Source organism: Zalophus californianus, chromosome 7 (genome assembly GCF_009762305.2).
Source record: "Zalophus californianus isolate mZalCal1 chromosome 7, mZalCal1.pri.v2, whole genome shotgun sequence".
In the NCBI taxonomy this organism is placed as follows: domain Eukaryota; kingdom Metazoa; phylum Chordata; class Mammalia; order Carnivora; family Otariidae; genus Zalophus; species Zalophus californianus.
The window spans coordinates 144,971,827-144,992,666 of NC_045601.1; the positions used below are offsets into that span (position 1 = coordinate 144,971,827).

At 44.9% G+C, this 20,840-nt stretch overlaps 4 protein-coding genes across 4 annotated transcripts; 1 reads left to right on the top strand and 3 right to left on the bottom strand.

Moving 5' to 3' along the window:
* Positions 1-5,149: 5,149 nt before the first annotated feature.
* LOC118357168 (histone H2B type 1-K-like) lies at positions 5,150-5,619 on the bottom strand. Its single transcript, XM_035728440.1, has one exon. It carries the CDS (start codon positions 5,545-5,547, stop codon positions 5,167-5,169), a length of 381 nt encoding a protein of 126 aa, XP_035584333.1. The 5' UTR covers positions 5,548-5,619; the 3' UTR covers positions 5,150-5,166.
* A 358-nt stretch (positions 5,620-5,977) lies between these two features.
* Positions 5,978-6,370, top strand: LOC113926788 (histone H2A type 1-E-like). The gene has a single exon (XM_035728426.1). The coding sequence runs from the start codon at positions 5,978-5,980 to the stop codon at positions 6,368-6,370; it is 393 nt and encodes a 130-aa protein (XP_035584319.1).
* A 362-nt stretch (positions 6,371-6,732) lies between these two features.
* Positions 6,733-7,503, bottom strand: H1-5 (H1.5 linker histone, cluster member). The gene has a single exon (XM_035728414.1). It carries the CDS (start codon positions 7,501-7,503, stop codon positions 6,823-6,825), a length of 681 nt encoding a protein of 226 aa, XP_035584307.1. The 3' UTR covers positions 6,733-6,822.
* A 2,653-nt stretch (positions 7,504-10,156) lies between these two features.
* On the bottom strand, positions 10,157-20,468 carry LOC113926890. The gene is made up of 4 exons (XM_035728357.1): positions 20,057-20,468; positions 18,928-18,955; positions 11,798-12,106; positions 10,157-11,057 (listed from the first exon to the last, which is right to left on the bottom strand). The coding sequence occupies exons 1-4, from the start codon at positions 20,459-20,461 to the stop codon at positions 10,621-10,623; spliced, it is 1,179 nt and encodes a 392-aa protein (XP_035584250.1). The 5' UTR covers positions 20,462-20,468; the 3' UTR covers positions 10,157-10,620.
* Between the last annotated feature and the right edge of the window lie 372 nt (positions 20,469-20,840).

Consider the following 20,840-nt stretch of genomic DNA (forward strand, 5'->3'; position numbering starts at 1 on the left):
GTGACGATCCCTGGCACAGAACAGTAAATATATGGGGGCTGGATGAACCACGCTCTCCCCCCTGCTCCCCCTGAATCCTGTGTTTGGCATAAACACGCGCGTGCGCACTCGCGCACATGCACACAGGGGCCTGGGTTCTGGCGCGACAGGGGGCTTCCCATGACATTTCTAGTTTCCAAGTCCTCAGCTGTAAATGAGAGCGGGGTTTAACAAGATGATCTTTATGTTTCCTTCCAGCATTTAGGATTTTGTCAGTGATTTATTTCTCTGCTGTGGTTTCTTTGTGCTGTGGCTTAACTTTCTTAGTCTATCAAACACATTTCAACAAAATCAAAAGTCTTCTCTCTTAACTATCACTGTTGCTAGGAGGATTACTGCTAAATCCAAAAGCAGAGGAGATTTTTCCTACATGCACAGTTGAATTTTGCATAAAGGAATTTAAAAGAGAAGAAAGTAAAGTTTAAAGCCTTTGAAAGTGATAGAAAGTCAAAACAGTAACAGGTTTACAGAAAATCTGTGAAACTTTCCAAAGTTTTTTAAAAAATTATTTGAGGGCGCCTGGGTGGCTCAGTCATTAAGCGTCTGCCTTCGGCTCAGGTCATGATCTCAGGGTCCTGGGCTTGAGCCCCGCCTCGGGCTCCTTGCTCGGCGGGAAGCCTGCTTCTCTCTCTCCCACTGCCTGCCTCTCTGCCTACTTGTGATCTCTCTCTCTGTCAAATAAATAAATAAAATCTTAAAAAAAAATTACTTGAAAAACTCAAGTAAACTTCTTGTGAAAGGAATACATAACAATGAAGTAACATGATAGACTGCCATCACTATAAAAAACATAAATTAAAAGGCAAAGAAACACCACTACATACCAGTTAGAAAGGTCAAAATCTGGAATACTCAAAACACCAAATGCTGGCGAGGATGTGGAGCAAGGTGGGCCATCCTTCACTGCTGGTGAGAATGCAAAATGGAAAAGTGTCTCCCACCTTGGAAGATAGTTTGGCCAATTCTTACAAAACCACACATACTCTTCCCGCACAATCCTGCAAGTACATTCTTTGGTATTTACTCAAAGGAGTTGAGAATTTATGTACACACAAAACTTGCCCTCAGAAGTATATATTAGCTTTATTCAGAATTGTCAAAACTTGGAAGCAACCCAGATGTCCTTCAGTGGGTGAAGAGATAAATAAATTGGTACATCCAGACTATGATAACGTTCAGGGCTAAAAAGAAATGCGCTATCAAGCCATGAAAAGACAGGGAGGAACCTTAAATGCATATGACTAAGTGAAAGAAGCCAATCTGAAAAGGCTACATACATATGATTCAACTGGGGTGGGGGTGGGGGGAGTCTGCTGCTCCCTCTCCCTCTGCCCCTCCCCCATTTGTGCTCTCTCAAAATTAAAATCCTAAAAAGAAAAAGAATAATTTTTAGTGTATTGTTATAACAAAACAGAGACAAAATAATTCCCAGAGGATTTCCTCAGATGCTTAGAATGAAGAGAAACAATCCACTAATAAATGAAGGCTTTTTTTGGGTGTGTTTTATTTTTTAAACAGTGACTTTTATATCACAGCTGCTTTAATTGTGAAAACAATACAGAATATAAAAATGAGAATATAGGCATGGATTATTCATGCAAATGTTCAGGTGTTGCATAAAAATGTTCAGTAATGATAACTTTCTAAAGTCCCTGCACTTGCCTAAGAAAAAGACAACTATGAATTACACCCCAATTAATATTAGAAATATGTACATGTAATGTGAATATGGAGTTGCACCTAAAATATGTTATAACCCAAACATTCTAGTGGTTTTTGCCGGTTGGTCCTTATGAAAGTGTTTTGAGAATATGGAACTATATAAAATTCTTCCACTCAAATTTGCGGGGTAGCATTGTAAAATATAACACTGGATTTTTTTTAAAAAGAATTATTGGTATTAATTTGGTTGCACTGTAGCTTTATCTTAATTTACTCCCCCCCAACATTTTAAACTTATATCTTGAAAATGAGGTAACAGAACATTAAGGTATTCTGTAAGTATTAATGTATTGTATTTGGCCAAATACAATTATTTATATTTATGTCCAAGTAATGAAACCTGATACTGCTTGCAATTTAAATAATTATATCATAAAATGAGTGTGTGCGTATATATAGTATATACATATATTTGTGCATATATATTGTATATACATATAAAACGTGTTATTTATAGACTTACAGTAAAATATATTCTATTTTAATTTTCCCAATACTTTTACTCCAAGGGGATGCCAAAAACTTCAAAGGTATTGGGTCTCCATTTTCTGATTATTTCATGCTCCTAGTTACAGAACAGCAATGACATGGATCCTAATCCTTTGAGATTTTAGCTATATATTCTGTGAGCCCAAATACACTATATACATACATTAATACATACCCTAAAATAATTATACATATAATACATTTTATATATTATATTTTATTTATATCATATTTAATGGAACTAATGGAATAATCAGAAACTGGACAGTCCATGACCTTCTATTTTTTGGTACCCTGTTGGACTAAGAATGTTAGAAAAATTCAAATTCCATATTCTTTTCAAATAAGTGGTGTACAGATGATAATGACTGGGAGAACCATTAGGAACTATACATGCTAACAGCATCCTTATGTTTATTCTGTGGACTATATAGAATTTTTCCAAAGCTCAAAGTGGAATATAAAAATTACTAAGGTATTATGAGTATTCTTTTAATATATATCTGGATAAGAGTCCATTTGTGTGCTTTCTAAATTTTAAATTGTATTGTTTTTAAAGACACATTATTTAGATTGGACAAATCTGGTAAATTAACCTTAAGAAGGCAGTGTCTTTTGTTGGCAAAGAAGAATGATGCTATTAGCTCTGGAAGAAAAGTGAGTTAGATTTAAAAAAAAAATTCTGGGCCCAGATAAAGGACTTTCAGTGGAAAGGGTAACATGCACTTATCCTCTGGAAACAGCACGTGCCATTAAAGTGGTCTTGAGGTTCCCTGAGTCAGAAAGGTGCAGAGTGCTCAGAGAACTCCCTAACAGAAACCCTAGATGGAGATTTTGGTCTCTATTCAAGAACCAAAAGTCGTTGAAGAAGAATTGATTACAAGTTTTGAATTAATGGGTCCAAGACATCATACTGACTGAAAGTAAGGACAATCTCAGATGTCTGAACTAACAGTAGGAGTAAAAAAAGGGGGGGGGGGTGCGCCAGAAAGCATGAAAGAACCCCCATGTTTAAGTAGTGCTAATGTGAGAATTAAAATTAAACAGAACAATTTAGTTGTCACTTGGAATGGATTCAGCATGTAAACTGGCAGAATTCATGATGCTAATCAATTGGAACCAATCCTGTGACGAGCTGATCAGACCTTTACGCTGTGTATCTCAGGATTCCTCTTTCCCCAGGTCTTGTACCTCCCTTTCTGAGGTCAGCATCACATCCAGAGAAAGCCTCCCTCCTGGTACTCTTGAGTTCTGTGCCCACACAAGAAAGCCCCACCTCTTTCAATGCTATAGATCAAGGCTCAGAAAGAGCCCCCTGAGAAACTCACTGATGCTCTCTTGTTCACGGAAATTTCATCTCAGGACAGCAAATTTCATTTTAATGACAGTCATCATTGGGAACACAAACTGACTCGCAAGGAATTCTCAAATTGTCCTGTGTATCAGCTTCTGCCAAAGACATCCCTAAAGGTACCACCAACACTATGGTTGCTAAATAAATAAATAAATAAATAAATGTTTGCTTTCTTTTTGATTCTCAAAATACAACCTGGGGACCTAAGGGGGTTTCTGAGACCCTTTTGGTGGGTCTGTGAGGCTAAATTTATTTGTGTAATAATCCTGAAACTTAATTTTTGCACTGTTTTCCACTTGACAATTATATTGCAATAGATTGAATGCAGAATCAAATACTGTGCAAGAATCCAGCTGTCTTCTGTTAAACGAGATAGTAAAGATACTTACAAAGTGTAAAACAATGCCACTCTTCTAAATTTCTTTGTGATTTTGAAAAATATAGCCATTTTTCATAATATATATGTTGACGTAAAATGGGACTTGACCATGTGAAAATCAATGAACAGAAATGCCACGCCAGAAATAGAGAACATGAAAATGTGAGTGATGAACATGAAGCAGGGTCAATTTCCATCTTTGTGGAACTTCACTAGGAAAGATGCAGAGGTGGAGTGCAGGGGGCTTTGGCTTATCCAAGACACGTGTACAAGAAATAACCAGTAGAAAAATTCAACTGCAGAGGTAGAGCCTGGATTAGCAATCCTCATCCTTAACTGGTGAAAAGAGGTGACTAATTTAGGTTCTCATTTTCCTTTCTCCATATTTATCCCAACACCATGAAGTTATTCTGTGCAAATGTAGTCCTAGAGTGAGGGAGCAAGAAGGAACATCCCTAGCATTGATGTTAAAGAATAAGTGAAAGGGAATGTGACTTGGTAAGTTTCCTTTAAATCAATTTATGTGATTCACAGAGCATTCTACTGGGAAGGAGGATGGTGACTGAAAAATGGTGATATAACCTAAAGGGAGATAAACAGAACTCTGCCAATAAGTTTTTCACTGCAGGTTGAGGGATATTTTTCTTTTTCACCTTAATTTGCAGTTTTCTCACTAATTAGCTCAATGGGTGGTTCTTAAAATTAGAATTTGGATAATAAATGAAATATGCACAATAAAACTTTTTTTTTAAAGATTTTGAGAGAACACGAGCAGGGGGAGAGGGGCAGAGGGAGAGGAATAGTGAGAAGCAGACTCCCCCCTGAGATGGGAGCCCAACCCCAGGGCCGGGATCATGACCTGAACCGAAGGCAGACGCTTAAACGACTTAAACTCAGGTGCCCCTGCATAATAAATTTCTTTTGCCGTGTTTGATGTTTGTAACGTGCAAAAAAACAGTTAGACCTTATTGAAAATGCACAAGACCAAAATGTAGCTTTGCACAAATGAAGAAGCATGTACAAAAGCCTTCAGATGGAAATTTGCTTTTGCCTCTCAAAAACAAAAGCATTGGCTTTTGCCTCTCACTCTTTGGAAAGTGTGGATGGCTCTAACAACAACAACAACAACAACAACAACAACAAGCCTTTGGGTGTCTGATGAATACCTTTGCAGCAGGCGGGCTCACTTGGCGCTGGTGTACTTGGTGACGGCCTTGGTGCCCTCGGACACGGCGTGCTTGGCCAGCTCCCCGGGCAGCAGCAGGCGCACGGCCGTCTGGATCTCCCGGGACGTGATGGTCGAGCGCTTGTTGTAATGCGCCAGGCGGGACGCCTCGCCCGCGATGCGCTCGAAGATGTCGTTGACGAACGAGTTCATGATGCCCATGGCCTTGGACGAGATGCCGGTGTCGGGGTGCACCTGCTTCAGCACCTTGTACACGTACACCGAGTAGCTCTCCTTGCGGCTGCGCTTGCGCTTCTTGCCGTCCTTCTTCTGCGCCTTGGTCACCGCCTTCTTGGAGCCCTTCTTCGGGGCCGGAGCCGACCTGGCGGGCTCGGGCATGGCCGGGAGTAACTGTTGAAGGCTTGAAAATAACACAATGAGTGTGAGGCTCTAACTGCCCTCTTTATTTACAGCTTCTCAAAACCTGACTGGCTTTGGCACGGGGGACAGTAACCAACACCCCTCTACCCCCTCCCCACCAACAAAAGCCAAAAGGGTAAAGAAAAACAGGCTGTTCTTGGCCTCTTCACTCACAGCTTCTTACGCGAAAAAGGTGTTTAAAGAAATCCAGTGATTGTAGTAAATTCTGGACGGCATCCTACAGTTATCCAATCAAAATAAGAGGCTTTCAAAACCAGGATTCCATTGGTTTAAATGTAACTGTAATTTTAGCCAATGGGACAGCTTTATTTTGGCGCCCAGTGAACACTATAAGAAGTGAAGCTTTCTCCTACTCGGTTCGGATTCTAGACACTGGGGACTTCTTAGTATGTCAGGTCGCGGCAAACAAGGCGGCAAGGCTCGCGCCAAGGCCAAGACGCGCTCGTCGCGGGCCGGCCTGCAGTTCCCGGTGGGCCGCGTCCACCGCCTGCTCCGCAAGGGCAACTACGCCGAGCGGGTCGGGGCCGGCGCGCCCGTGTACCTGGCGGCCGTGCTCGAGTACCTGACGGCCGAGATCCTGGAGCTGGCGGGCAACGCGGCGCGCGACAACAAGAAGACGCGCATCATCCCGCGCCACCTGCAGCTGGCCATCCGCAACGACGAGGAGCTCAACAAGCTGCTGGGCCGCGTGACCATCGCGCAGGGCGGCGTCCTGCCCAACATCCAGGCCGTGCTGCTGCCCAAGAAGACCGAGGGCCACCACAAGGCCAAGGGCAAGTAAGGTCTCAGTAGCAACAACTTCAAAACCCAAAGGCTCTTTTCAGAGCCACCCACTATTTCTGCATAAGAGCTGGGACCGCAGTGTTCTCGAAATTTTAAGCTCATATAACACCACTTTTAGCTCTAACGTCTCCCAATACAGGTCTCCCTCCCATTCTGTACCTGGACCTGATATATGGGTACGAATTTGTGGCTTGGTGCGCCAAGTACTACTTACTCTATGCGAGCCGCGACCAATGGGAGTGTAGCGCGGGCTTTTCAAAGTAGTGTCTTGTGTACTCAACCGCGAAAACAGGCCTGCAATTTAGACCTAGTTTAGACTTAGTATGTATACACTTATTGGGTTTGGGGATGGCCGGGAAAATTCGCACTTGTGTACAGCTGTTTTCAGAAAAATTTGGGTGGCTCTGAAAAGAGCCTTTGGGGTTTTGTCGCCTTTTTAAGGCAAACTTCCTACTTCTTTTTCGGAGCCGCTTTCTTCGCCTTGGCAGCCTTAGGTTTCGCTGCCTTCGGTTTCGCGGCTTTGGGCTTGGCCGCCTTCGGCTTCACCGCCTTGGGCTTGGCGGGGCTCTTGGCCGCCTTCTTGGGCTTAGCAGCGGCTTTGGCTTTCTTGGGGCTCTTGGACACCTTTTTGACACCAGCGGCGGCAGGCTTCTTGGCTTTTTTGGGCGTCTTCTTCACCGCCTTTTTCGCTCCCGCGGCCTTTTTGGGCTTCTTAGGGGTGGCCCCGGAAGGCTTCTTAGCTTTTGCTGCGCCCGCCTTCTTGGCTTTGGGCTTGGCTTCCCCCGAGGCCGCCTTCTTGTTGAGCTTGAAGGAGCCCGAGGCGCCGGTGCCCTTGGTCTGCACCAGGGTGCCCTTGCTCACCAGGCTCTTGAGGCCCAGCTTGATGCGGCTGTTGTTCTTCTCCACGTCGTAGCCGGCGGCCGCGAGCGCCTTCTTGAGCGCGGCCAGGGACACGCCGCTGCGCTCCTTGGAGGCGGCGACGGCCTTGGTGATGAGCTCGGACACCGGGGGCCCGGACGCCTTGCGCTTCGCAGCGCCACCGCCCGCCGCCTTCTTGGTTGCCTTCTTTTTGGCAGGCGACTTCTCCACCGGCGCCGGGGCAGCCGTGTCAGCGGGAGCGGTTTCCGACATGGCCAAGAGCAGAAACTGCTACGAGAAGAGAGGTTGCAAATCTAAAGCGCAAGTCTTGCAATGCAGCCTGACTCCGGCCAGGGGCTTATATAAGCCGGTGCTGCTCTGTGATTGGTGGAGCGTCCAATCCACTGCCCTCAGGCAGCCGCCCTTCCCGGTTGGACTCCCTAATTGTGTTTGTTAGCTCCCAAAACCTGATTAAATGCTGAACATAATTATACAGAATTTGACGCTTTGAAGCTCTCAAGGAAGACAGCAGGCTCCACGTTCACACACGGGTTTGTGTTTTCATGAATCGTGCGCAACAGATGAAAGATACTTTTTAAAAATCTTTTCGGCTTGTCTTAAGAATCCACTGGGTTTAGGGCATCCTGTTAGTTAGTTGAAAATTGCAAAAACTTCCTACTAAGTATCAAGTGGACGTTTTTAAACATGTTTTGTCCCTAGGTTCTGCCTTCGGTTTTTGCAAGAGGAAAGACACGGTTTCCTGGGTTTGGGCATAAACGTTGCTTCTAACTGTAGCAAGTAACACAGGCAGGGCAATAGATTGCCTAGTGCCCCAAATTAACCACATAGATCTTACTTTAAAAACCAGTTCTGCCTCCTAGGAGTTTGCACGTGCCAATGTCTTTAGAGAGTGTCTTTTCAGCTTGGAAAAGGTCAGTAGGCAGAGTGACGTCTACCTGCAGCAGGAGGAAGAGGAATAGCTTTGGCTTGAGGATCCAATGACCTGGATTCATATTCAAACCTAAATTTGATGTTTTTGATTGAGATGCTATCTGCCTTTAGTATTAGGCAAATCCATTATAATAAATCGGAAAGATGCTTAGTGTGCTCTAGGAAATACTCAAACCTGCTGAAAGTATTCAAGGGTTTCCAGTAGTCCTCAAAAACACACTGTTTAGATAACATGGGACTTTGTCAGGTTTCAAGGTGCTCTTCCCAATGCTCCCCAATTCAAACTCCTTATCTCCACCAACATTTAATAAAGTGCACTGTCATAAACACTCTCTTCTGTAATGTGGGCATTATTGTGTGTTTGAGGGAGTAGAGACCGTACTTCGACCTGTACTTCAGAGAAATAGTTGGCTACTGACTCATGAGAAAAGTAGATTGGGGATTCAGGGACTGCAAGTTATAGCGGGTCAGAAGAATTCAGAAATATATCAGCATCCAAGAGAACTGAGGCAATAATCATGAGGGTGGTTAAGTTTGCTGTTTATTTGGGGAGAAGGTGGAGTGGGGAATGGATGGGATTTTGTGACTGGCCTGGATGGTGAGGGAGGTCTAATGATTAGAATCTCTACTGCAGTCAACACTCACTATGTTATTCCCTGTGAAAGACGGTAGGGAAGTTTAAAGGCGCCAACGTATTTCTCTCCAAAGAGCTCCTGAAGTTTAAACTGTAGCCATCTAAGGCCAAATCTGGACAGTTTCCTGTTTTGTATGGCTCTCAAGCTAAGAGTGGTTTTTATATTTTATTAATTGTGCTAGAAAAAATAAAAGAGACCATATTTGGCCTGCAAAGCCTCAAATATTTGCTATTTGGCCATTCTGCTATGCTTTGGACTCCTCCACATAGAGTAGGGTGTATTGCTACAAGCCTGCCTCTTTCAGAACAATGGAAATCAAGAAAATAACAAGAAAAATGTTTTAATCAAGCATTTCCCACTATTTCAACCACAAAACTTTCAGAAGATCAGGGCGGAGGGGACCTCCATGCTTAAGGAGCAGGAAAGAGGTATAATCAAGGGCTAACGTTCATTGAGCATTCGCTAAGTGCCAAGAACTAAGAATGCTCTACAGTTTTAATTCATTCGCCACATTTTACAGCTATACAGGCTGAGACCCAGAAAAAGGATGAGTAACTTGGCAAGCGGTTATATGGCTAGTAATTGGCAGCTCTGAGTTTGAAGCTAGACCACCTGGCCTCAACTCTATTATGATGGGGAAATTATTCAAGGCGTGGGCAGAAAACAATCTCTGAAGCTTGTAAGAGGCAACATCAAGTAGTCCCTACAAAGAGCCACTAAGGATCTCTAAATAATCTATAGGAAGAGGTTCTTTCTGGTCCCTTGGGTCTGAACTCTTTGCCCTCAATCCCCAGGCATTCCAAAAAGCTTTAGGAGCCAGTAGATTGGATATGAACCTCTCTGAAAGGATATATCTGAAAATAGGGGAAAGAATATAAGGTCCAGATGGCTGAAGTCTCCAGAGAAAAATTGCTAACTCCTGGAGGATTTGAAGTCAAAAGAAGTAAAATGGGTCAGTGGTATTCATATGTGAAATGCATGAAGAGACTTCAAAATCAAACTGGACAAAATATACAGTCAAGGTCAGTTAGGAAACCCAGAATTCTAAGTGTGGAAACCTGTTAACAGCTTTAAAATATGATTTAATTCCCATTATGATTTATTTGAAAAAAAAATGAGAATCCAATTTCAGACTGAGGAGCACACTTTTAAAACAGGTGGACAAATTTTTAGAGCTACTGGGAGCTCATTGTACAGACAGCCTGCAGGTTGGTGTCCAGGTCATTGTTGGCCCATTTTCCACCATAATCGCATACACAAAGCCCAAGAACATACTCTTCTCAAACATTACATTGACACAGGGGAAAAGAGAACACCACTTGTTGGCAATCCCGGTTTTGTTCCTTCACATCACAGGAAAGCAAATAAAAGGCACGTTTCTGAAGCAAAAGCATTGGGGGGATCATTTGGCAAAGATAAACTGTACTTGCCATTTACACAATCCATAGGAACTTGAGCTCAACTTTCCTAAAACTTGAGCGTCCTTTTTCTGTCACTTCCTGTAGTCTAGAAGGTTTAATTTCTAAAATGGTTGGGTCATTTTAAAAATGCTTATCCAGGAACAGCTCCTTCCTGCGCGCATTTTTCAGCAGGGTCTGCCTGTGGAACAGTTTTACTGAACATAGCCACCTTCTCCAGTCCTCAATTTACTATTGAGCACACAAGACCTTCCTCGAAACATCCCCGAGTTCTTTCTCATAGGACTGTAGTAACATACTCCAAGGTTAACAGCTCTTTCCGAGGACAATGGAGGGGCTCTGAAAAGAGCCTTTGGGGGTAGCGTATACGGAGTACGCTAGGAAGCTTACGCCCTCTCCCCGCGGATGCGGCGCGCCAGCTGGATGTCCTTGGGCATGATGGTGACGCGCTTGGCGTGGATGGCGCACAGGTTGGTGTCCTCGAAGAGCCCCACCAGGTAGGCCTCGCACGCCTCCTGCAGGGCCATGACGGCCGAGCTCTGGAAGCGCAGGTCGGTCTTGAAGTCCTGCGCGATCTCGCGCACCAGCCGCTGGAACGGCAGCTTGCGGATCAGCAGCTCGGTGGACTTCTGGTAGCGCCGGATCTCGCGCAGGGCCACCGTGCCGGGCCGGTAGCGGTGCGGCTTCTTGACGCCGCCGGTGGCCGGCGCGCTCTTGCGGGCCGCCTTGGTGGCCAGCTGCTTGCGCGGGGCCTTGCCGCCGGTCGACTTGCGGGCCGTCTGCTTCGTGCGAGCCATCGCCAAGTAGAGGTAACAACTTAAAGCTGCAAGAAGAGAAAGCAGGCGTCCCAGTATTTATAGCGAGCCCGGGGTCCGGATTGGACAGGAGCCTCCCGCCCCACCCCGCGCACAGATTGGTTCTCGCTTCAGTCCTCTAAGGACAGGAAGCATTTTCCCGCCTCCCGCTTAGGTCTCTAGGATAAAGGACAAAGAAAATGTTTTTTTTTTTTTTTTAAAGCCTCCAAGATGCATCAAAATTCTTTAAACTATTGTTTTGAGAATCCGAAACTACCTTCCTTCCACTATTTTAAATAAAATACAGTTATGACTGGATTCTTGATATATTGCTTACTGAAAATTAGAGGACGGAGTAAAACGGAGGCATTAGCATTATTTGAAACTCTAACCATGTTCTCTGCAAGGACTTTCAAAAGAGCTTAATCACTCAGCTTTTCATAACAAGGGTTGGCCAGGTTTACGCTAGAGAACACATGGTAAACCAGCTCGGCTTTGACCACAACGGTTTAACAGCGCAGACTCAAGGGGGTGGGGCCTAAGTGTCGACTCCAGTCATCGTAAGTTTTGGCACTTCCTGGACAATCTTACGCACATTGGTACTTGCCTCTTTGAAATGAATTCTTGTGCACCCCAAGCTCATCTGATCATGATCAGGTGCTCTGGGAAGCGGATTGGGAAGAGGTTTACAGGCCTTTAGAAGATTCTGTGGGTGGCCCTTAGAAGGGCCTTTTGTGTGAAAGACGTCGCAACTTAAATCGATTTTAGCCCCCGAAGCCGTAGAGGGTGCGGCCCTGGCGCTTGAGCGCGTAGACCACGTCCATGGCCGTGACCGTCTTGCGCTTGGCGTGCTCCGTGTAGGTGACGGCGTCCCGGATCACGTTCTCCAGGAACACCTTGAGCACCCCGCGGGTCTCCTCGTAGATGAGGCCGGAGATGCGCTTGACGCCGCCGCGCCGGGCCAGCCGCCGGATGGCGGGCTTGGTGATGCCCTGGATGTTGTCGCGCAGCACCTTGCGGTGGCGCTTGGCGCCGCCCTTGCCCAGGCCCTTCCCGCCCTTGCCGCGGCCAGACATGCCTGCAAGACAAGTACAGCTTTGTGCCTCCGAGGTAGCAACTTATATAGTAGTTTGTCGGACCTGTTTGGGAACACCGCAGGCCCGCTGTATCCGCTCAGGGAGGTCCCGAGCCAGAGCCCGGCCCACGTTTTAGGGACCAATGCGAAGGGCGGTGCTTAAACTCTGTTAAACCGGACGCCTCTTGGAAAGTTCGTGCCGCGCTTTGCGCCTGCTCCCTGCCGCGGGGTGTGGGGTTTCTGGGCCCAGTCTGCTGGCTCTCCGTCTCTGAGCTTTGCCGCAGTCGTGACTTGTAGCTGCCGGCATCGAGTGGCCCCCCTCCGGAGTCAGGATCGCAGTCCCCTGGGCATTTGTGCAGGCGTTTCGCTCGCAGCGACCTCCGTCAGGTCGGCTGCGGTCAACGCCGCCCGGTCACAGCGTCGAGGTGCGGTTAACCTCACCTTTCTTCAGTTTGCTTCTCTCTCCTTTACATTTCACTCGCTCTGTCTTTCCCTTTTTTCCATCCCTGCCACATAACTCTTTAGGTTTCTAAAGTTGTTTGAGGAGGAAGGTCCTTGGAGAGCCGAGGAGCGGGCGACCACGCCTTTCCGAGTTCCCTCCTCTGCGCGCCCCCCAATCCTTTGTTGAACTGGGAAATCCACTGCACCCAGAAACCCTCTGCCTTTAATTTACAAATAAGGTGCAGAATGAAGAGACTAGGAACGACTTTATTCCAGGAAAAAACAACAACTTGGAAAGACCAGTTCCTTGGTTGGTTTCCATGACTGGGGCTGTTTGGAATGACCTCCTTCTGGCCTGGCTTGTTTTCCAGATACCGTTAGGTTTACACTTTCTATTTCAAAGGTGTGTGATTATTTACTCCTTGAACAAATGCCTATTTTTATTCTAGGAATCAGCAACCAAGTGTATTATAGATTCCGTAATTACTCTGAGTTGAAAACATTACATGCCCAGGGTCTTTGAGTTAATCCATTTCTTACTGGGCTTCTAGCACCTCTTCTATCCCTGTTTAAAAATGGAATCTGAGTGCTTAATCTTGAAGATGTCAAACCTGTATCTGCTGGTGGAATGATTGCAATCTTTCCCTTGCAGCTATAGAAGACCAGGCAGCATTCTGCTTCCTCATATAGCAGCTGTTCTTGAAAGTGTTATTTTAAGACCAACCTTTCCAAGACCAAGTCTTGAAACACAGAAAAGTTATGAATGCTCCTTTATCTGTTGAAGGTAACATACTCTGGAAGATCTGTACTTTCATTTCATTTGCATGTGCTCTGCCCTGAAAATATTTACACTCACATCTATGTTTCCCAAAGGTGTAATGCTGTGTTAAATTAGATGCTTTCTTCATTCTCTTCTACTTTCATGCAGGGAACAAATAGACTGCCTGCAGATTTTTTAAGCTTAAAAAGAGTTTAGGCTTCTCATTTCATTTAAATTAAATTAATTTAAAAATTATTTAAAAATTTTTGGTCTTTCTCAGCATATGATAATGCTGATTGACATGAACTGTCCAATAATTTCTTGAATAATTGGGATAAATACAGAGAATTTTTTTCTCCTCTCACATTATGAAGAGGTATTTTCCAAGAAAAATGTTTGTTTTAAATTCCATGAAATTCCCTTCCCCCTTAGTCATATGAATAAATGAGGTGTAATTGCCTTTCCAATGTTCTGAAAATTGCGTACTGATCCACACTTACGTAGTTGACAATTTTTTAATGTTCTTAGTTCCAAATGTTGGGATCAATTCTTTCCAATGTTATATTTTCAATTTAATTTGCCACATATTCATTTCCTGGACACCTGATTTTTTTTGTTTGTTTCGGTTAAGGCTTTGGAATTGACTGGTAGGTTTACATATCTTTTACTTTTTTATCTTTTGTTCTTCATTCAAAATTAATTTGCCTGCTCGTGATCAGTCCCTTTCCTGATTCTCATTTCTCCTGTCCCCCAAATGCATACACATTTACGTATAAACATGCACATCTATACACTAATCCAAAACCCCGCTAGCTTTTTGGAGTCTTTCCCACTCCGTGAACTTAAACTCCCAAACCTTTCCTTCCATTTTGTAATGTCCTACCCTTCCACATATATTTAGCCTTTTACCAGCTCATAATCTTAAATATGAGACTGGGAAGCATGGGGTTTCCTTTCCTCCTTGCCCCAGCCTATAAGCAATCATCATCCCTGTTCTCAGGCATAAAGCTCCCTTCAGCTTTTCATGCCTCCGTGTGCAATTTTTTAAAAAATTTTATTTATTTATTTGAGAGAGAGAGAGAGAGCGCGCGCACATGAGAGGGGGGAGGGTCAGAGGGAGAAGCAGACTCCCCGCGGAGCAGGGAGCCCGATGCGGGACTCAATCCCGGGACTCCAGGATCATGACCTGAGCCGAAGGCAGTCGCTTGACCAACTGAGCCACCCAGGCGCCCCTCCGTGTGCTGTTAAGACCAACTGAAGACTGAGGATGTGCCACTGTCCTCCCTGGCCTCTTTGTCTTTCGCCCACCCTCTTTCCTAGGGTCACTAAGCCATAGTCTTGTCGCTCATGGCTTGAAAAGTGATTTGCAAAAGTCTTTTATCAGAGAAAACCCTTGCTTTTCTTCTGAAACTCTCAACTGAGATGTACTCTCCAGTCTACAAGGCATTTCATGCCTGGCAGTCGTTCCTTGTTTTATCTAATACCCTACCTTGTTTCTGCAATTTCTTACTCTCATGTAATCAGTGATGATCTTTATTTTGTTTTCTAAACTTGCCTTAACTTAGCGAGTTTCCATGCCTGTTAATGTATCAAACAATTTTGCCAGAAACTTTCATTCATCTCACCTTAATAATATCTCCAGGGTTGGTTACTGAGAACACAAGAATCAAGGTGAAGGTGAGGGCCCCTTGTGTAGGGGTACCCGAGCCCTCCTGGCTTCAAAACAAGGGGTAGAGGCTAAGAACACAGTTCCTAAGCTTCTACTCTTTGGCAGTGAACAGGTCGCCATAGACTGAATGTTTGTGTCCATTCAAAACTCGTATATTTAAACCTAACCCCTAATGTGATGGTAATTGGAGGTGGGAATATTGAGAGGTGCTTAGGTCGTAAGTGTGGAGCCCTCCTGAATGGTGTGAGTGCCTCTATGAGACCCCAGTGATCCACCATGTGAGGACACCGTAAGATGACCATCTGTGAACCAGGACGTGAGTTCTCACTAGACACTGAATTTGACAAAGACTTGATCTTCGGCTTCCAGCCTCCACAACTATGAGATACAAATTTCTGTTGTTTATAAGCCACCCTGTCTGTGGTATTTTGTTCTAGCAGCCCACACAGAGACGACACTGGTGTTCTGTAAATCATGTTTATTAAGTACTCAGATTTGGTGTCTTTGGTTTTGGTGGTTATTCCGAGTTAGTTGTAAGTAAAGCTAGAAAATTCTGTTGGAGATCCTGGCACAAGTGTCCAAGTATGAACCGAATGATAGCAGCTAGGTTGAGCCTTTGGTTCAGCTCTTGTTTTTGCCATTTACTTGTTTCTTGATCCTAGAAGAAAGAGCATTCTTTAGAATGCATCCACAATATTTTACTTACTCAGGCCCTTAATTTATCTCTACCTTTTTGCTTTCACAAATAGCATTTTGTTGAATATTCTCGATATGTCCTCTTATAGGTCTGTAGGAGAATTTCCTTGGGGCATAGACCTGGGCACACCCAATTTTACTAAGTAAATTAGACAGTTCTTCAAAATGTCTTGTGTAAAACCACCACATGAAAATAAGTTTCTCCACCTCCCGTGCAACACGTGATTGCATCTAGCTTTCTGATTTTACCAATTCGATGGGTGTTACCCTGTCATTATTTTAATTTGCACTTATCTGATTACCAAGTGAAGATTAAAAATTCTTCATATAATTGTCAGCCATTCGACTGTCTCCATTTATTTATTTACTTATTTATTTAAAGATTTTATTTATTCATTTGACAGAAAGAGAAAGATTACAAGCAGGGGGAAGGGCAGAGGGAGAGGCAGACTCCCCCTGAGCAGGGAGCCCAACGCGGGACTCGATCCCAGGACCCCGGGATCATGACCTGAGCTGAAGGCAGATGCTTAACTGATTGAGCCACCCAGGTGCCCCTAAAGTGTCTCCATTTAAAACCAGGCTTTTTTTCCTTCAAGATAGGCAATAAACTAATACACTAAAGGCATATTTTCTTACACGGAACTATCATTCCTATAAACCCTCCTTTCAGGTGAAAAATTTTAAATGTACTTTCTACCAGTTTCCATCTAAGGAAGTACACTATTTCTAATCTTGTCCAGATAAGAAACCTTATCATTGGCAAAGAGATATTTAAAAATTCAATTTTTTTTACATTTAAGAACCTCTTTCATAACGAGAACCACCACATTCGTGGGAGAGACTTTTGGCAGCATATCCCACTGCAGAGTGAGCACAATCTAAGCTTCATTTTTTTAAAAAAGATTTTATTTATTTATATATTTGTCAGAGAGAAAGAGGGCAAGCACAAGCAGGGGGAGAGGGAGAGGCAGACTTCCCACTGAGCAGGGAACCCAGTGTGGGACTCGATCCCAGGACCCTGGGATCATGACCTGAGCTGAAGGCAGACGCTTAACCGACTGAGCCACCCAGGTGGCCCCTAAACTTCATTCCTAATGAATTCTTGGTGACTTTTCTTGCTCTCCTGTTTGATATCCTCTCAGGGCTTCTACCCTTTGGAGGGACTGGGGGGTGGGCCATTCTAGAAGCATCTGTTCTCATCTAATTTTTCAACATCTTCCCTGCCCCCGAAACAGAAATAGTTCCTGTGCTCCAAGTACTGTCCAGAATTGGAAGACAGATTTTGAAAACTTCACCTTGTGAGACAGAAACTAAGAGAAATCTTCCAAGAAATAAGATTGGCCACTAGCAGAAATGACATGACTTGCTAATGTGTGACTGATCAAATTGGATCATTTCCCAAATCTCAACCAATGACAAGAATGATTCCTCAATCTAATCTTATCAGAGGATTTTGGGCATATTTCCTCAATGTTACAAGAGACATACCAAACTAAGATTCTGAGATGAAATTGGGTTTACTGAGTATTTATTGTGCACTTAATACATTCTCTGGGGTATTTTCCTACAGTTTCATATATTGCCACATTTAATCTTTAATGCAATCTTTTGAGGAAATAAAGTATCCATTTCATTATTAAGGAAAATGGCATCTAAAATAACTTCTAATCTAAGTGACTGCTAGTCTATACTGGTGCGGGATCTGGAAAAAGGAGAGTCACAGAATAAAAATTTATAATGGTTTCCTTAACTAGTATATCTGACCATTAGAAATGGTACCTCAGACAGGTAGTTTTCCAAAAAAAGAGGGAAAGAGAGAAATCACTAGTGAGAGAGTATTCGGCTGTTGTCTCTAGCCCAACCTCACCAACACTACACCCCCCGGCCCTCAAAGTCTATAGCTAGAGGTGACCCACCAGATGCACACCTTCAAAGCAGCCTTATGAGCAACCAAAGGTATCATCTTCTCTAAGCTGGCAGCACAAAGCTGGTCTCTGGCCTCTCTGGAGAGCGGCAGAAGAAAACCCTGCTGCTAATGCAACAAGGACTAAGGCAAGTTCCTGTGAGTCCAGATGTCCCGGTGGTGAAGGGCACAGCTGTGGGATGTGGTCATCTCATCTAGACTAGTGGAGGTCATTGGTGACTCTTAACTATTCCTCTTTTTTTTTTTTCTATTGCTCAGTTATTTATTGTTATATAATGAATTACCCCCCCCCCAAAAAAACTTGGCAGCTTAAAACAACAAATTTATTATTTCCCACAGCTTCAGAAGTTCAGGAAACAGACAGCGGTTTAGCTGGGTAGTCTGGTTCAGGGTCTCTCAAGAAGAGTCAAGCTGTCCGCAGGGGCTATGGTCACCTGAGGCTTGACTGGGGCTGGAGATGGTTCACTCCCATGGCTACTGGTAGTTCTTCACGGACTGTTGGAGAAGGCATCGGTTTAGTATCGAGTGGACCTCTTTCACAGGGCTGCCTGAGCGTCTGCCCAACATGGCAGCTAGGGTCCCCCAGAGCAAGTAGCCCGAGAGAGGGACCAAGCAGGAAACACTACCTCCTGTTAGCTAGCCTCCAAAGTAGGTCTCTGTCACTTTGACTTCATGCCATTGGCTTTGTCCGATTCACTAGAAGCCAGTTCCTAAATCCAGCCCTAACTTGAGGGGAGAGGAATTAGGCTCCATTTTTTGAAGGTAAGCGTATCAAAGAATTTTTGAACATGTCCTAAAACCACCTCTTCTATGTCCAAACTTAGCCTTCAAATAGAATATATCCTTACTGATCCATAGACTCCCCAATCCCAGCAGATGTCCTTTCTGAGGAGCTAGAAAACATAACTTCTAGCTTCCGCCCTGGCCTTTTCACTTCAAGGAAAACAGGCTTTCCTGCCCCTAGTTTTTTGTTGTGTTTTGTTTTAAACTAATTCTCCTTTATTTTCCTACAGCCATTGGAGGCTCATCAGATCTTCTTCCATCCTAGGGCTTAAAGAAAGAATTCTAAACAGATCAACCAGCTTTATCCCCTAATACTTGGATACTTTTGGAAAAGATAAACTTTTCTAGAGCTAGTGAGGGTGTATGGATAGGCCCTGTCTAAACCCCAGCTGTTGTCAATTCCATATACAAAGAGATATGTAAAGATACTTCGGAAACTGTAAAGTTTTATATAATTGTTGTTGTCAGTGTTTTACCTGCTCACCATGGGAATCGAAGCAGTGGTGACAAAAAGCATCTAGGATGAAAGGTGTAAAGCACTCAGGGCCTACCTATGGCTGAGTGGGAGCTATCTTGTGTCTAAAAGACAGCAAATTAACCATACATTCATTCAACTAGAATTTAATGAGCACCGATTCACATGAAATTTTGGGGAACACGTCTGAAGTGTCCTGTAAGGGATAATGGTCAAGTGGAGTAGGGGTTATTACCCCAGATGGTCTCACTGTGGCTTGTCCCCCAGGGAAGTCACCATTACATCAGGTGACCGGTGTCCAGGCCTCAGCAACCAGATCCTGAGGTTGGGTTGCCTGTGGTTTGCTCCACATGCACACTCTCCATTACCAGGCTCCTGGACGCTGGCAAAGACCCAAGGGGCCATTTTACTGACGTCACAGTATCTTAGGATGGGTGTGAAAGAGAATAAACATTTCAGACCTTTATCCCATACAGTTACCAGATGTTAGTGCTAAACAGGAGAAATTCAATTCTCGAGAGAAAAATAGTCTGAATACTAGCTCATTTTCTATGAGCTGCAGCCAAATTCCAACTTTTCGTTTTCTTGGAGTTGTGGAGGACACACTTGAGTGTCAATAAGAAAATCCTGCTAGATCCTAGGCAAAACACCAGCATTGCCTGACTTTAACCTGGAGGCACTCACCACTTCCTCATAACTGGGACAATTCAATGAGCAAACTCTAGGGAACTAAAACGTGCAAGGTGCTCTTCCATGCGCCGTGGGTACTTTGGGGAACACAATTACAGAACTCTGCTCCCAGAGTTAGGTCAGGTGTGGGGCTAGGAGGTACCAGTATCCACGCAATGACTCTCCCTTTACTTGGTGGTAAAGTTCCTTTCCTCCAAGTGTTGGCCTTCTTTACATCTGGATTACTCAAAAGAGACCAAAGGGTGAGTCAGCAGGCACTGGTTTTTAATATTAGTTGCCTCTTCAGGAACGGTTTTGAGTACCGACTAAACAGGCGAGGCCTTCCCAGCTTACAAATCGCATAAAGGAGAGATGCTGTAGCTGCTAGAGAAGGCCACGGCATCCCTTCCCCGGACTGAAAACATCCAACCCAGTAGCAGAACAGCCACTCTCCGTGAAAACGGAAGTGGCTCTGAAAAGAGCCTTTGGGAGGGAAAGCAAACGCGCTCGGGGAAGGTCGCAACGGCAGATTATGCTCTCTCCCCGCGGATGCGGCGCGCCAGCTGGATGTCCTTGGGCATGATGGTGACGCGCTTGGCGTGGATGGCGCACAGGTTGGTGTCCTCGAAGAGCCCCACCAGGTAGGCCTCGCACGCCTCCTGCAGGGCCATGACGGCCGAGCTCTGGAAGCGCAGGTCGGTCTTGAAGTCCTGCGCGATCTCGCGCACCAGCCGCTGGAACGGCAGCTTGCGGATCAGCAGCTCGGTGGACTTCTGGTAGCGCCGGATCTCGCGCAGGGCCACCGTGCCGGGCCGGTAGCGGTGCGGCTTCTTGACGCCGCCGGTGGCCGGCGCGCTCTTGCGGGCCGCCTTGGTGGCCAGCTGCTTGCGCGGGGCCTTGCCGCCGGTCGACTTGCGGGCCGTCTGCTTCGTGCGAGCCATGACCAGACACTTGTACTGCGAAAACTAGCAATTGCCGAGTTGGTGTCGGGACCAGACTTTATACTCATGAGCCCATCCTGATTGGTCAGAGCTGTCGCAGGAGTAACCTGATTGGTCAGAGCTGTCGCAGGAGTAACCTGATTGGTCAGAGCTGTCGCAGGAGTAACCTGATTGGTTTTCAATCCAATCCTCATTTGAGTCCTAAGATCTCCGAAACGGTTTTGTTTTCCATGCTTGGTTTTATTTTTGTTTCCTATTTTTACAGGAAAAAATTATGGCTATACTCCATCCTAAGTTTACTGTTTTCAACCAAAACGTTAAGATTCCACCAGTGAAAAGGAATGGGACCTAGAATCTGTGGAAGTCAGAGCCCAAAGTG

Bases quoted from the DNA above. Each gene is read 5' to 3' on its own strand.
- LOC113926788 (XM_035728426.1), top strand. From the start codon at position 5,978: ATGTCAGGTCGCGGCAAACAAGGCGGCAAGGCTCGCGCCAAGGCCAAG.
- LOC113926890 (XM_035728357.1), bottom strand. From the start codon at position 20,461: ATGGCTCGCACGAAGCAGACGGCCCGCAAGTCGACCGGCGGCAAGGCC. The intron at 18,956-20,056 runs GCATAATCTGCC...GCTGTCTTTTAG, and splicing joins GCCGCATCCGCGGGGAGAGA to ACACAAGATAGCTCCCACTC. The intron at 12,107-18,927 runs GTAGGCCCTGAG...CTTGTCTTGCAG, and splicing joins TAGCTCCCACTCAGCCATAG to GCATGTCTGGCCGCGGCAAG.
- H1-5 (XM_035728414.1), bottom strand. From the start codon at position 7,503: ATGTCGGAAACCGCTCCCGCTGACACGGCTGCCCCGGCGCCGGTGGAG.
- LOC118357168 (XM_035728440.1), bottom strand. From the start codon at position 5,547: ATGCCCGAGCCCGCCAGGTCGGCTCCGGCCCCGAAGAAGGGCTCCAAG.